Raw genomic sequence first — 15647 nt, forward strand, 5'->3', positions numbered from 1 at the left:
AGAAAGTCTACTCTGACAAGCCTCCAACTTAAAAGTGCACAAAATAAAGCTAAGGATAAGAAGGAATTTGTCTGGGGTCTCCCAGTACAAGAATCAAGGCTGGAAGTAAGGTCCTAAGTTTCTGAGCCAGAGCTCTTTCCACTATGGCACTGACTTCTCTGTCCTGTTGTGTCCTCGAAATATTGGGGTGGAGCCTGTCCCATTCCAAGTCTTCACATTCACGGACAATACATCCAGTCCTAGCAGCTGAGCATCCTGACCTCACTACCTCTCAGAATACCAACTTCTTGCTGGGTGCCAGGAACTCAGCTAAACACCGGTGCACATTCAATCAGTCCTTGCACAACACTACAGATCCATGATCCTCTCTGGCTACACAGATGCTACAGCACAGGAAGGATCAATAATTTATTCAACTCACACAGATGGTAAGGAGCAGAGCTGGGGTGCAACTTCATTCTGATTTCACAGCCTATCCACTTGATCACACCAGTATGCTCCAGTGACAAATCCAAAGATGAGGAGCATCTTCTGGCCCCCAGTAACAGAAGACTGGATCCAGGTCAGGGTTGATGGAGAACAAACTGGGAAAAGTGCATCTAGTAATGAGGTTTGCCATATGGTAACCAGTCACTCTTTCATCAAAACAATCAACTGACTACTTCCAATCTCTGGCCAAGGCTCCTGACCTTGGTAGATGCCTACCAAGAACAATCCAGGATTATCTAAAAGCTGAAGCATAGATTCCTTTTAACAATTTGGAAGAGTAGCAGTTCTTAAAAACCACAGAAATGATCATCAAGAGAAGTATCAGAAACTTAGTGGGCCTCCACGCAGTAGGAGGACATGATGCTACCTTTTCCTCAAGAACGTGGCTGGGGGTGTGGGAGGGAGGGGTGACCACCTCCCGGGAGTGGATTTCCCACACTGACTGATTGTGTCAGCAAGAAAAGAATATTACTGGAAAACCCTAGAGAACACTGTGCACCTCATTGGAGAGGGCCTTCTTCACTTGTTCACACTCTGGAGAAATGAGCCACCTAATTAAATTAATGAACAATTTTGTGGCATGTTATTTTGAACCACATAAGAAGGCTGCCCCTCCGAATCAGAGGAAGAAGAAAAGAGGGTTGAATGAAAAGTGGAAGAGGGGGACAGAACCTCAGATCAGCTGCAGAAGGGCCGGGCAGTCACTACATCCCACCCACCCTCCACCTCCCATCCATGCCCACCCTGAGAACCCAGCCCTGGAGAAGGGGTTTACAGTAAAGTAAGCACAGCAAGTCACCCCAAAACTCTTATGGGTTCTGACTCGAAACCACAAAACCCATGAGGGAGGCGCTTTGGCTTCCATGGCATACCATGTGCTCACGAGAGCTGCTGAATAAGAGGACAGCACTGGCCATCCAGAAACTGAATAGAGCCACCAAGGACGGGTGCCTGGGGGTGGTGTCCTACCTCTTTCTCTGAGGCCATATTTGGATCATTCATTGTCATTCATCCTCACCCAGAGATTTTGGAGAAACCCTTAAGGGATTTCTGAAAGAGCGTCTGTTTTTTTCCCAAATACTATGTCTCTGCAAGACTAACTTTTCATCAAATGCTTTAAGCAAAGTTCAGCAGCAGACCAAATGTAGGAGTAGATTTGAGAATCCAGCTTCTGTCAAACCAGAGAAGAAATCTGAAAACAAATGCAAACCACTGTCACTCTTCTCAATAAACATGCTTTAGTTTGGAAAATAGTAGTATCTCATTTGGAAAATACATTTTGCATGTTACTAAGAAACAGGTTTATTATTGTTTATGACTTTAAAATGATGTTGGTGAGTGCGTAGGTGTTGTTCAATGTCTCAGTTTTTGTTTCTAATATGGTAAGTATTGATGGGTGCAACTCACCTAAGTAAAAGCTCTTTGAGAGATCTTTAATAATTGTTAAAAGGATGAGAGGATCCTGCATCCAAATGGTTTGTCTGCAGCTGCCTTAGAGACCTAGCTCAATGTTGGGCACAGTTGCATGTGGGCCTTAGGGACCTAGCTTAATGCTGGGCATAGTTGCACATGGGCCTTAGAGACCTAGATCAATGCTGGGCACAGTTGCACATGCTTACTCCCTGCGCCTGCTCCCTTGGATTGGGTCCCTTGGATGGGCAGCAGAGACATGGATCTGGATGGAGGAGCACTCAGATGTAATACAGTTGTTCACCCAAAGTACACCAAACACACATGGAGTAGGGTCAAGGTCAAAGACAAATGGAATGGTGTTGAAGATTTAGAGTCCCTGGTACAGTTGAGAGATAAAGATCACAGCAGGCAAGGTGGAAGGAAGTCCTCCTTTTTCTATGTTTAAAAGGTTCTGGAAAGATTTGGAGCTAGAGAGGGCCTGTAGGGAGCCTTCTTACAGGGAGAAGACATTCCAAATTGTACTTTTAACACAACTGCAGGAAGGTATCAAGGTCAAATTATAGTAAAAACATTTTTTGATCAGGGAATATACTAAAGCTTGACTATTTCCCTTAGACAAAAATACTGAAGCAGCCCTCACCCTGAACCCAGTTCCTGAACGCAAGTCTAAGTGCCCTGAGCCATAATGGAGTCATAAACATTCAGTGGAAAGAAACATCTTTCACAGACTTTTAACTTCTCCTCACTACTGCAAACACACATGCGGCACACATCCTAGACAACTCCCCCACCCCATCCCACCCCACCCCACCCCAGCTTTTTAGCAGCCTCAAATATTCAAACTGACTTGGTACTTTCAAAATCAAGGAACTAAGTGCAGATTTGAGAAAAAGGAGTGGGTTCAGGTGCCACCTCTGCTGTTAGGATCTGGGAAAGCGATTTTTTTCCCTGGGCTTTTGTTTATCCACCTGCACAATAGGAGTATGGACTGGATAATGTCTAAAGTTCCTCCTCTGGCATCCAGAAATATGACATCTTTTAATCCCACCAATCATGGGAATTTCACATCTGCATGGGCAAACATTAATTGGTAACCAGATCAATTTTTAAAAAAATAGAAAAGCTATCATGAGAATAGGCATATGTTTTATGACATTAACTGCTTCCCCCCCCCAAAAAAAATTCATCCTCTACATGAGGCGAAAGACTAATAGACGGGACTACAATTAGTTTATGAAGCATGTGCTCAACCCATTCAGTCAGCCAACAAATATTTAGTGAGAAGCTTGGATGTGCCCGGAACTGTACTGCGGTAATAGGCAAATGATGATCCAGACCAGATGTGTGTCTGCTCTTGGCTGGCTGCAGTAATTAGAGAGGCAGAAAATAATCAAATGGCCCGGTATGGTGGCTCACACCAGTAATCTCAGCACTTGGGCGGCTGAGGCAGGAGGATTGTTGCGAGTTCAAGACCAGCCTAGGCTACAAAGTGAGCTCAAGGCCAGCCTGAACTGCATAGAGAGACCCTGTCTCAAAAAGACAAAAAAAAGAAAGAAAGAAAATAATCAGTTGATCAAATGCTCACATGTGCCATTGCAAACTGATAGAAGTATCATATGAGAAAGAATTGAGGGCCAGTATAGTGGCACACATCTGTAAGCTAAGCACTCTGGGAGGCTGAGGCAGGAGGATCACAAATTCATACCCAGCCTGGACATCATAGTGACTTATTGAGACCCTGTCTGAAAATAAAAAGGGGTAGGAATATAAATCAGAGCAAAGGCCTGGGTTTAATCCCCAGTACCACTAGAAACAGAGGGAAAAAAAGAGGTAGGGAGAAAAAAAGGAAAGAAAGAGAAAAGAAGGAAGGAAGAGAGGCAAAAGGAAAACAAACAAAGTTTTCTGAAATGATATGCCCAGAAGGCCTGACTTGGACCAAGGACTCAGTAAAGAATCCATCTGCAGAAATAGCATCTAAACTGAAAACCAAAGGGCGAAGAGAGGGAGTTAGCAAAAAAGGGAGAATGAAACACACAAAGGTCCTGTGGTAGTAGAGAGAAAGCATGAATCATTTGAAGAAAAGAAACAAAAGCAGTGAGGCGAGATTACAGAGGGAAGTGAAGAGGGCTGGAGTTGAAGAAAAAGCAGTTGGCATGGTCAGGTGAAAAAAGGCCTCCTAAACAGGAAATTGGGAAGCTCTGCTGAAAGGTTTAAGTGGGACAGGGGTAGCCAGTTTGGTGTTCGACTCCAACTGCGGTGTGGAGACAGCAGAGAACGGATATCAGAAGCTCAACTAATATTTTTTTAGTCCAGGAGAGATAAGATAGAATTTGAAGCAGCCATTGCTGGTGAAGACAAAGATTGAGAGCAGTGAGTACCCTGAAGAAGCCTCTGTGTAGAAAATTCTGGGAATCCGGTAATAGATTTGACATAGACAGGGAGAAAGAACCAACAAATTATGTCTAGCATTAGATGACATTTGCTGAATCAGGGAGCACCAGATGAAGGGGATACCAAGCAGAGATGATGACGACCTCAGTCTCAGATTCAGTCACCGAAGTGACCCCGGGGCCTGGTGCAAAGTGAAGACAGTAGGGGCATTTTGGTCAACAGTTATTAAGAACTTCAAGACAAGGAGGACAGAGCAAGGGCCTTTCCAATCCAGGACTCTGTGTGAGTGCAAAGGTTCCAAGTTCACAGAGCCAACCCTGCTGCATACGTCAGGTTTTAATGCCAGGCGAAGTGAACCCCACCAGGGGAACACTTCTGCCTTCAAAAGCTTCATCAGCACTACAGGCTCAGGTGCCCAGAGTGATTCCGTGCGGCCTTAGCGATAGCAGAAACAGTGTCCAGGCTCTGAGACGCTAAATTCCTCATACAAGAAGTTACACAGCACAGTGGCTTGTCCCCAGAAGAAAATCCAAGTTGCTTGATTTGGTGTCACAGTTGCACAAAGGGGAATTCCGCATTGGCTGTGGGAAGATCAGCCCTTCTGCTGTGGTTTGCAGTGTCTGACAGCCACCATCCCTGGAAGGGCACCCAATCCAGTTTGCACAACCCTTGCTAGATTTGACCTAGGGGCTACCTCCAGCTCAGGCTCCTCTCAAATTTCCGACCCACCACTCCTTTCTGAAGTACCCCAGGCACCAGGCCAAAGCCAGAGGAGCCCAGAGGAGGGCACTGCCCTCAGAGCCCTCTCTCCAGGCCCCCACCCAGCCACACTTCCTGTGTGTGATGCTCATGGGGTCTGTTGTAGCAAAATCCCCAAGAAAGTCAGTGCCCAGGGAGCTAAGGAAGGTCACTCAAGGGAATACTAGCTATTTCAAGATAGCAAAACTATTTTACACACTAACTGCCCTAGATAACAAGAAATGAAACTTCCATTATCAGGCTTTAAAAAATAACTACTAATGGCAGAAGGAGCTGAGCCTCCAAAACATTCTGCATCGGCACAGCTGTTCCCATTCCCCCAGGTGAACGCAACACCACAATCCCACCTTCCCTGCCCACATCCCTGACCTGCTGGCTCCCCATACTGACCCCATTTCTGGGTAAGCTGGCTGAGCCCAGAGTCCCGCAAGCCTGGACTCCTTAGCCTACACTTTGCAGCTCCAGTGCCACCTGCCAGGGCACTCGGCCTGTTCTCCACTCAGGAGACAGGTGCAGAGCTGCAGCAAGGCTCAGGGCTGCCATAACAAGAGGACTGCCATTTTTCCAAATATGAAAGTGGATTCCTTGTAAGATCTTATGCACCATAGATAAAATCCAAAAATCCATTCCTACCATACACACACACACACACATACACACACACACACACACACACACAGAGTTTTTAGCTGCCTGATTCTTTTGTAGTTAAAATGATGAAACTTACTGCTTGGAGCCTCCCAACAGATTATTAGGATTTCCTGGGCTGATGTGGCTTAGGACTGGGACCTCGTCACTTCCCCTCTTTCTGACATTTTGGAGGGAAGAAAACACAGGTCCTGGCTGACATAAGAATATAATACCAGCCCTAGACTGCCAGCTTCCGGACTTCTCTTCCTTTTTAATGCCATGCATAGTAAGATTTTCTTTCACTTGCAGCTGGAGTCAGATATCAGGGAATATTTTGGAGTGGGACACAAGAAAACTTTGTTCCTCTTAACCTTTTTCTGATTTCCCACTGTGTTTCCGCTGGAAAGTTTGATTAATATTCAACTTCATAAGCATTTACTAGACACTTGCTAGGCACCTGAACTGGAGGTCAAACTCAAGCAATTTGCTCTCAGGGAATTCACAATCTGATGAGCAGTGACTGTGTCCTCTTGAACTCACAGGAACAAACGACAGTAGGTGAACACACATCCATCAGCAACACACTCCCTCACTTCCTCCCCTGCATAGTTCCTCCCTTCTACTGACACCCAAACTCAAACCCTTAAAACGCAGTTGCTGGCACGTATGTCTCTTGGGTATGGCTTGGAGGTTTGAAACTTTCCCCAGTGCATCCCAGTGGACTTTCAGATGAAGAGATTTGCTTGTACCATTGAGATATAGGCATCACCTGTGCTAGCACACGGCCTCAGACCACGCAAATTCCCTGTCCTGTTGTTTTATTTGTTGTTTTAACTTCCGTTTGTTTGTTTGTTTGTTTGGGTTTTTTTTTTTCCTCTTTGGTACCAGGGATTGAACTCACAACCTAGCCCTTGCCAAGCAGGTGCTTACACTGCTGAGCTAAATCCCTGGCCCTGTCTTGTTATTTTATAAAAGCACACAGTCTTCACTTAATTTTAAGTGTGTGTACCTATCTCATGATATCTAGGAGATGTATTACAGCAGAGAGAGTATCTCCACTGGTTAAATAAGGACTTGCATCAAGGAACTTCCCTGGGGGTATGTCTAACCATTGAGATTATGAAATTCTAGGGTGATAATAAACAAAGACTTCAAGTCAGTGGGGGGAAAGAATCAACTACTCACAAATGGCTGGAGAAAATTGTCTGGATAAATGGCAGAGATAATTTCATGGCAAACTAAGAAGTCAAATCCTCAACTTACCCTATTTAATGAGTAATAAATTAAAGAAATACAAAAATTGCTTTTACCCCGCTCCCTTCTCCCCACCATTGTGATATACGTGTGTGTTTTCATATATACCTTGAATTATAAGAAGGAAATGTAAGAATCAAGAAGTGCTGCCTGTCCTCCCGAAGTCCTCTTTGCTCCTCTGAGTGCTTGCCTGTGCCCGGCACCAGCCTTTGTGATGGTCCATCCCTTGCCCTAGTCAGGCTCGCAGAGCATTCTGCTATGCAAATCCCAAATGCAACGGGCACCTCCTGTGGGTCAGACTCAGGGCTGCCTGCCAGGTACTCAAGGATTAGTAAGACAACATCCTCTTCAAGGAGCTTGTGGCTGATTGGGCAAGACAAAGAATTCACGTGAATGACAGTGAAGAAAAGCTGTAGATTTCACAATGGGGTGAGCAAAGGGCATCACAGGGAAGCCATGGGGAGGACGAGTCTACCTGAATGAGGGAAAACCTCACAGCATAACCTCACCTAGGATTCAGACCACAAGCTGGTGATCTGAAGAGCTGCAACTACCCCAAAACATCCAGGTCCTGCCAAGTGTGGCTGACACAGCCCAGGAAAGCCAGAAGCCAAGGAGAAATGAGAAAGACAGAAGTGGGGAGAACTCCAGCCCTGGGGTTATCCCTGGTTGCAGACTATAGAATTCAGCCCACCGTTCTTGAACCCGGTAGAAACAGCAATTCTGAATTTAGCACCATTCCAGTTTCTGGAAAGCTCTTTTCCCCTTGGCAACTGTTTGGCACCAACATTACCCAAAGTGTTGGGAGGAAAGGCCACAGTGCTCAACTCCTGATCCACAAATCGGCACAGCAGGTGAGTTCACAGATGGGCCTTGACCCTCTTACCTCTCCCTCCTGCTCACTCTAGACTGGCTGGACCCAGGGGGTAGCTCTGCACCCTCGCCCTGGCACTACAGTCTCCTCCAGTGGCAGTAGAGAGGCCCAGTGTCATGCAGGAAAGTGAGGAAATCACAGACACTGTGGGCTGCACTCCACTTAGGTCCACTTGCTACTTAAGCACAAAGCCCCTTGGCAGGCAAGAGGACAGGTACCATTGCTCCTTTGGGTCAGATGGAAAACATGCAGGGAGGACAAGTGACTTGACCTAAATATAAAGTGGCAAACCCAGGCCAGAGAGTCCCATTGATTCTCTAAACTGGAGTGGTGGGAGAAGACCCAGAGGCAGCAGTAGGGAGGGGAGGAGGGTTAGGCACAATCAAAGAACCCCAGAAACTTTCTCAGTACCTGCACAAATCCTGAACTCCCAGTGCCAGTGCTCCCTAACTGAAGGTCAAGTGACCCTCCTACACCCCAAGCCCACCCGGAGGCCCACCAGGCATACACACGCACACGTGCTAACCCGAGCCTGCATTCCGAGGACTTCTTTGGGAAGAGGAGAAGGACAGAGAAGAAGACAGAAAAGGCCCTTTCATCCAGCCTTCTGGGAATCCTGGCTGGATTTCCTTATTTCTACTTTGACCTCCTCCTCAACCTACAAGCTCAAGCTACAGGCTCCAGACACAGAAGCTGAAGAAACCAAAAGTCCCATTTGGTTCACCCAGTGAGACTGTGAAGAGCAGGGCACTGCCCTCCCCCGGCAGCCAGGTGACATAGCATCTGGAGAGTGGAGCTGCTGCTTCCTAACTACCCCAGCCGGGAGAGTGGAGGAGGTAGAAGCTTGAACCTGGGAACCGCAATGAGGTCCCGTCCTAGAAGGAGCTAGAGGCCATCTCTGACCCTGCCTGTTCTGTCAGGAGCCAGTGTCTTCAAGGGACAGTCCTGGAACATAAAATGAAAGAACTAGAAGGGAGCTTTGAGGATATTTAACCCACCCATTATTTCACCTTGAGGAAACTGAGTCCCAGAGAACTAAGGTGACTTTCCCAGTCAGCAAGCAGAATTCTTTGGTACTCCACATAGGTCAAGGGGAGACCTAATGATTTCTCAATCCCAGGACGTCCTGGGATGGCCAGTGTGTCCACGTCACTGTGACCTAGGAGCACGAGATTGGAACTTACAGCTGTAGGCCTCTGCGTACAAACAGCTGTTCTCCCCAGGAAATCAACTTTTTTTTTAATTGAGAAGCTGAAAAAATTACTTTAAAGAGAGAGAGAGAGGTATAGCCCAGTCTAAAAATAGCTATACTAATGCAGAAGTTCATTTTTGAGTCTTTTTGCTTACGATGCAAAAATCTTAAAATTTAACTTCAACGAATGCAAAATTGGAGAGGTCTAGGGAAGGGAGGGGCTTAAGTAAAAAAAAAAAAAAAAAAAAAACCTTGCCAGGAAATCTGAGCCTGTGGCTTCATCAATGGGGAGGCCTCACTGAGCCACAATATAAAAGGGGGACATGAGAGAGAAGGTCTATACATCAGGGGCTTGCTCTTGCAAAACCAAACCACAAGGCAGCCTCGAAGAAGGAGGCAGAGTTCCGCCATGCCCAGCTCAGCGCTGCTATGTTGCCTGGTCTTACTGGCCGGGGTCAAGGCCAGCCAAGGCACGAACACCCAGTCTGAGGACAGCTGTGCCCACTTCCCAGCCGGCCTGCCCCACATGCTTCGAGAGCTCCGAGCTGCCTTTGGCAGGGTGAAGACTTTCTTTGTGAGTATCGCACCCTCCTGCCCTTTATTCCATCCTGGCACTACCTGCACTGGGCATCCTTTTGAAGCTATAAAAATTTTTCTTTCCTTCCTCCTCTTCCCCCTCAATTCCTACACTCATCTCCCTCAGATTTAAATTCTTAAGAGAGACCCAGATTAAGACAGAAGATTAGTGTATTAAGCTAAACTGGGATTATGCAGCAAATGTGCAGGAAAATCTGCCTACAAGATAAATGCACTGCCTCACCTATGCTCAGAAGCTTTCTGTAGGATTCCTTGGAGTTTGGTACTTTATTGGCTGAGAGAAATGAAGACAGGTCTGATTGGAGGAGAAGATTCTCCCCCTTATCATGTGGCAGGAAAACATGCATTGCCTTTTCTTGGAGAGTGTCCAGGCCAGAAATACTGAGGTTTAGGGCAGCACAATGCATGGGGAAACTGGCTCTGTGAGGAGCTCCCCTCCCCAGAGTACTCTTGGTGCTGGAGCTGGACGTCCACAACAGGAAAAAGCAATGCAGAGAGCCAGCCATGCAGAGGAGCTTAAGGACCGGAGGGCTGGCATGGGTGGCTCCTTCAAGCCTGAAGTGGCTTTGCAGAAAGAAGACCAGGACTGAGTCAGGTTTCTGCCTTCTCATCCAAATTGGCCAGATTTCTTAAATAACTTTGTCCCAAGTAGTGGACATGATTTAACTACTGATTGCAGCACACTGCATCCTCTTAAAACTCTCCTTTTGATTCCTGGGCCAGGGCAACAGGGATTACAAATCAAAAAAGTATACAAAAAAGGGCATCCGAAAGACACATGCTTCAGGGATTTCCCCCAAACCTCCAGCTCACTTGCCTTTTGTTCTCACAGCAAACACAGGATCAGCTGGACAACGTGCTGTTAAACAAGTCATTGCTGGAGGATTTTAAGGTGAGCCTGGGCTGGGGTGGGGGGAATACACAGTGTGACTAGGGAAGGGAGGCTGCTTCTGACTGCAAGGAGCTGGTCTGCTTCCTCTGATCTGAAAAGGAGAAGTGGGAATGGGAAGACCTTAACTCAGCACATAGCCTACACCCAGGGGTTAGCGCCTCTGTCCTGGGGAAGCAGCTGGCTAAGAAGGGTCCCTGGGAACAAGGGTGTCCCTGTCACGGTAGCTGCTCATCCTCACTGTCACTTTGGCTCCTGTCCTCAGGGTTACCTGGGTTGCCAAGCCTTGTCAGAGATGATCCAGTTTTATCTAGTGGAGGTGATGCCCAAGGCAGAAAATCATGACCCAGACATCAAGGAACATGTAAGCTCCCTGGGGGAAAAGCTGAAGACCCTCAGGCTGCGGCTGCGACGCTGTGTGAGTAGCAAACTACGTCTTTCACTTGCTGTCCTCAGTATCTATCTCCCATACCCAGCAGGGCCAGGCAAAGCCAAAGGTGCACACAGACCGAGGCCATCAGGGCTGGCTGTGAATTCAGAAGGGCGCCAGAGTCTGATTTCTTGCTCATTTCTCTCTAAGCAGGGGTGGGGGTGGCTGCCAGGCATTTACATGTGAAGATTTGCACATAGCTTTCCTGTTATTTGTGAGTCATTTGTGGGTTATTAACGACTCCCCTCTCTCTTTGTGAAAGGGGCCCAGAGCGCCCTCACCTCTGGACCCAGGTCCTGGACTGGGAGCTGGGGCTCCCAGGTAGAGGAGGGTACACCACTCACCTGTTCACACTTCTTGGAAAGCAGCACCATGAGGGAGAACACCCAGCTGACATGATGGTCCCTGGGGTCTCAGAAGGGTCACGGTCTCCGGTACCTAGAGTGTATCCATGAGTAACTGCCCCAGATGATTGACTTCTCCATCAATGACTGCCAGTGCTCTTCTGCTCTCGCTAAGAAATCCGAAAGTCAATTGGTGTCTGCTTCCAGAACAGGGCTCTGCATGAGGCTTTGTCCCGTCGCTGAGACTGTGTCTCCATTCCCCAGATGCTTAACAGTGGTCCTTGAGATTAAATGAGAACAGAGACAAAAAGGCAGTAGGGCTTTTGGGAGGGGAAGCCAAGAGCCAGGTTCTCATCCAAACCTTGCCATCTCCCTAAGTGGCACCAAGAGACAGACATTTCACATCTTTGACTGTTTCCTCTCTGTCCTCTGGGTAGTAGTGAGGATCTGGCTGGGCTCAGTTCTCCCTGGAAGGGGATAGGGACAGGCATTCTGGATGAATTGGGCCCCGCTTCCTACTACCAGCTTGTCTCTCCCAAGTGCCATGAAAAGGAAAGCCAGGAGCCAGGGTCACTGATACTTTCTCTTTCCTTGTGCAGCATCGATTTCTTCCCTGTGAAAACAAGAGCAAGGCGGTGGAGCAGGTGAAAAATACGTTTAATAAGGTAAGCACGAATGGTGGCAGATTCTCAGCCCACTCCCCAGAGGACAGAGGGTGACAGGTGCTCGGCAGGCCTGTCCTGCACTGAGACAGAGTGTGGGAACCTGAGAAATGGTGTGACCCCTTAGCCAATGAGGAGCTGCCGTCTCCAGTCTACTTGCTTTCTGTGAAGTGTCTTTGGGGTTTCTAAATGACTGCTCCTTGCCTTTGCAGGCTTTTGGCCTAGTCAGTGAGCCAGGCACGGGGAGAGTGACAAAGGAAACAGAAAGTACAGAAAGTGCTTGTTGGGAGTCCAAGCTGAACCCGCACGTGCAGGAAGCTGACACGTGCATGAGCACACGCAGACCCATCTGGGGTTCAGTCTAGACTCGCCCAAACTCAGAATGATCAAGAAGCAGAATTCCCACTTACCTAGAATTAGTTAAGGCTCATTTTCCATCCGCCCCTCCAAAGGTACCTGAGAATACCAACTTCCCATAGCAAGTGGGGTTTCACACTTCCAATGGCCTGTGAACTCCTATACCTAATTTCCCAGAAGCCTTGTGGTTTATGTACCTTTCATAGGTCAGGGACAGACACTGAGCAGCTCCGACATCATGGGGCAGGAGTCTCCTGACAGTGGGCCACAGTGCCACGGCAGAGGCTGCTCAGACTGTTGGGAGAGGATAAACATAAAAAAGGTTCCCTGTTTCGCTTTCAAACTGCTTCCTCCAGTATCTTTTCATCAAATTCTGCATAAGCACAGAATGAACACATGACCTTTAAAAATGTTGAGACGGCACATTTAGAGGGTGACAGCGTACACTATATGCTCCTCCTACTGCTGGTTGTGCTTAACGCTGTGCCTCTTTAGGTTCCCACAATTTACTTCCCAACATCGGAGGGCAAGACTGTCCCTTGACTCTCTGACAGACTGCCAACAGTGTGTTTATTTCCCTACACAGCTCCAAGAGAAAGGCGTCTACAAAGCCATGAGTGAGTTTGACATCTTCATCAACTACATAGAAGCCTACATGACAAGGAAATTAACAAACTAGACCTCGGTCCTAACTTGGAGAACTTCAAAATCCAATCCAGGATTCTGAGCTACCTGAACTAGCTCCTTGGGAAATCCCATTGTACCTCTCTCCTAGAATATTTATTACTCATTCCTATTTATTTACTGAGCTTCTCTGTGAACTATTTAGAAAGAAGCCTGATAATATAATGTTTTCAGTATTTATTATTTTCACCTGTTTTAAGCTGTTTCATAGGAGAATCACCCTATGGTACTTGAGTGTTTTAAAAGAAATTTTAATTTATATAAGGGAAAAAAATGTTCCTCAGGGAGCTGACTAAAGCTTCCATTCCAGGCAGGACCATCCTTTCTAGCTGGTGAGCTATTTTCTATGACCTCCCTCTAATTTCTCTAGTGTCTGGGCATGGAGCTCCCAGAGTGCTGCAGACCCTCTCCCTCTTAGGAAGAGAAACCAGAGAGCTCCTTTGATGTTTGTCTATCCAGTGGCTCAGAGGGATTCCCCTGACCTCATCCTCCAACCACTTCATTCTTGAAAGCTGTGGCTCAAGTGTTATTTATAGTAGCCTAAATTTGGTTCTAATAGAACTCAGTTTTAACGAGAAGTTAATTCAATTCCTCTGGGAATGTTATGTTGTCTGTCTTCATAGCAGATTTTAACTATGAAAAAATAAATGAACTTTTATTCAAATCATGTTGTGTGTCCTTTGACTCCCATATGACTAAAAGTGTCCCCTCAAAGCTTCCAAGAGACAGAAGAGATTGGGAAAATGTTTCCTACATTCCAGAGAAAGGAAGCCAGGGCTCTCCAGGAGACAGAGGAAGCTCCAAACCTAATCTGGATTCCTTTTTCAAAGCCCATAGCGAACAGCCATGATTTCCCCACAACTCCATCCTTTAAGACATAACCTACTTCCTTAAAGATCATGCTGATTTTTTTTTTCTAAGCAGCTAAATTGCCCAGGATGGCTTCAAACTTGTGATCTTCCTACATCAGCCTCTCAGAGTGCTGGGATTTTAGGTGTGCACCCCTATTCCTGGTTGATCATGTTGAATTTTAAGGTTACAAAAGGTGATTCTGCACATACAAAAATCAGACAGCTAGGAAAGGAATGGATTTTACTGTTTGTTTGTTAGTTTGTAGGGGTTGTTTGTTTTGGTTTTGTTTTCAAAAGATCCAGAGCATGAATATAGGTTTGTCTAGGTTAACTTGATTGTTAAGAGAAAGGGCAAGTATGACTTCCATATTAGGAGAAGGTCCTACTGAACAAAGATGGTAATCGCAGCCTAAATCTCCTATCAAGTCCTCACTGAGCTGAGATCAGGAGCAACCGGACCAGGTCTAAGGGAATAGAATACAGACAAATTGGTCCACTCAATGAGACACTCAAGGACTCGAGCAGTCACTCTTTTTGTCCTCTCCCTGAGCCACCAGACAAATAAGACTGGCTTCTGACTGCAGCCTGTTGAGGGGGACATGGTGGCTGGGGAGGCCCTACTCAGAGCCCTGTAACTTGGAAGCGAAGGGGAAAGGGATGGGCTGAGTAAACACCACTCCCTCTCACACTCGAAGACTGCACTGGCCAGGGGCTGGTGGGAGCTGACTGCTTGTGGTCATTTTTTCAGTAAAACCTGACTCACTTCGATTAAAGTAACCATAGGAAGGAAGTGGGAAGCATCAAAGTTGAAATTCAGAGATGAAAGGTTAAAGTTAAGAATGGAGGCTTAATTCAGAAGATGAGGAGGAAGAGACAGAAGCACTCTATGTTCAGAAAAGGTCACGAGTTCCTCAGCCCAGAGGGCTCACTGCAAGGCAGTGCACACAAATGCCCATGGGAGGGCAGCGATTCACTCAAGGGACATGGGCATCTCAAACAGAAACATCTGGAAAACCAGTGCTAACCACAGCTGTACTTTACTGAGCGCTTACCTTGAGTTTGTAGGTGTATGTTCATTTGTAGGTATAAACCAAGTATACTATCAGGCATAGTATATGATATTATCCTTACTGTTTCCTACAGGAATTCGTTTTCTCAGTAAGTTCAGAAACATGAGAGTATTTTTCAGGACTACTTTCGTTTTATTGGCCTCAATGATCTAACATTCTACCAATCAGTTTGAAGTTCAAGTTTTTTGAACTACTATTTGAATCCAAGTCTTGACACCTCACGAGTTGATAAAAATGAATCTCAAGGCATATCACAGTTCCATACTACTTATCAACTGTTTCTTCTATGTACCAGTGTATCAAGGACTATATAACTTCGGGAGAAATAATTTCATAATTAAGTTGTGACTAAGGCTTCTCCGAGGTCTAGTGCCTTGCCATGAGAGCTGAATACGGTATGCAGAAATGTAATTCTACGAGCTTCTGGTCACAGTTGAGATCTCAACAGTCTGTGACGCTGTGACACCCTAGGCCAAGCTGCATCAGCTGAACACGTTCTGGTTCCTTGAGATGAGTAGTAATAAGAACAATCTTTGACCCTGGGGAAAGGACAAACTCCCTGGTCAACTGCTCCCTCTCCTCACGGTGCTCATCAACATAAAAACCCTTGTCAGCATAAGACCACCACTGCCCTCTGGAATTCAATAATCCCCTCACCATCTTCCTCAATCAATAAATGTCAAGGCTCTGGCCACCTGATGGCCTTTCATTCCCTGTGAACAACTGATCAACCCAAGTCCCCACTGCACCACCATTTTGTC

At 46.6% G+C, this 15647-nt stretch overlaps 1 protein-coding gene across 1 annotated transcript; it reads left to right on the forward strand.

Moving 5' to 3' along the window:
- Window positions 1-9342: 9342 nt before the first annotated feature.
- On the forward strand, window positions 9343-12980 carry Il10 (interleukin 10). Its single transcript, NM_001260485.1, has 5 exons — window positions 9343-9576; window positions 10432-10491; window positions 10754-10906; window positions 11862-11927; window positions 12868-12980. Exons 1-5 carry the CDS (start codon window positions 9412-9414, stop codon window positions 12958-12960), a joined length of 537 nt encoding a protein of 178 aa, NP_001247414.1. The 5' UTR covers window positions 9343-9411; the 3' UTR covers window positions 12961-12980.
- Window positions 12981-15647: the final 2667 nt, after the last annotated feature.

Source organism: Cavia porcellus, unplaced genomic scaffold (assembly GCF_034190915.1).
Source record: "Cavia porcellus strain 051 isolate PalLab524CR breed Dunkin Hartley unplaced genomic scaffold, mCavPor4.1 scaffold_29, whole genome shotgun sequence".
NCBI classification, from domain to species: Eukaryota; Metazoa; Chordata; class Mammalia; order Rodentia; family Caviidae; genus Cavia; species Cavia porcellus.

Coding starts and splice junctions, on each gene's coding strand:
- Il10 (NM_001260485.1), top strand. CDS start 9,412: ATGCCCAGCTCAGCGCTGCTATGTTGCCTGGTCTTACTGGCCGGGGTC. Junction 10,492..10,753: donor CATTGCTGGAGGATTTTAAG/GTGAGCCTGGGC, acceptor TCCTGTCCTCAG/GGTTACCTGGGTTGCCAAGC. Junction 10,907..11,861: donor GGCTGCGGCTGCGACGCTGT/GTGAGTAGCAAA, acceptor TTCCTTGTGCAG/CATCGATTTCTTCCCTGTGA.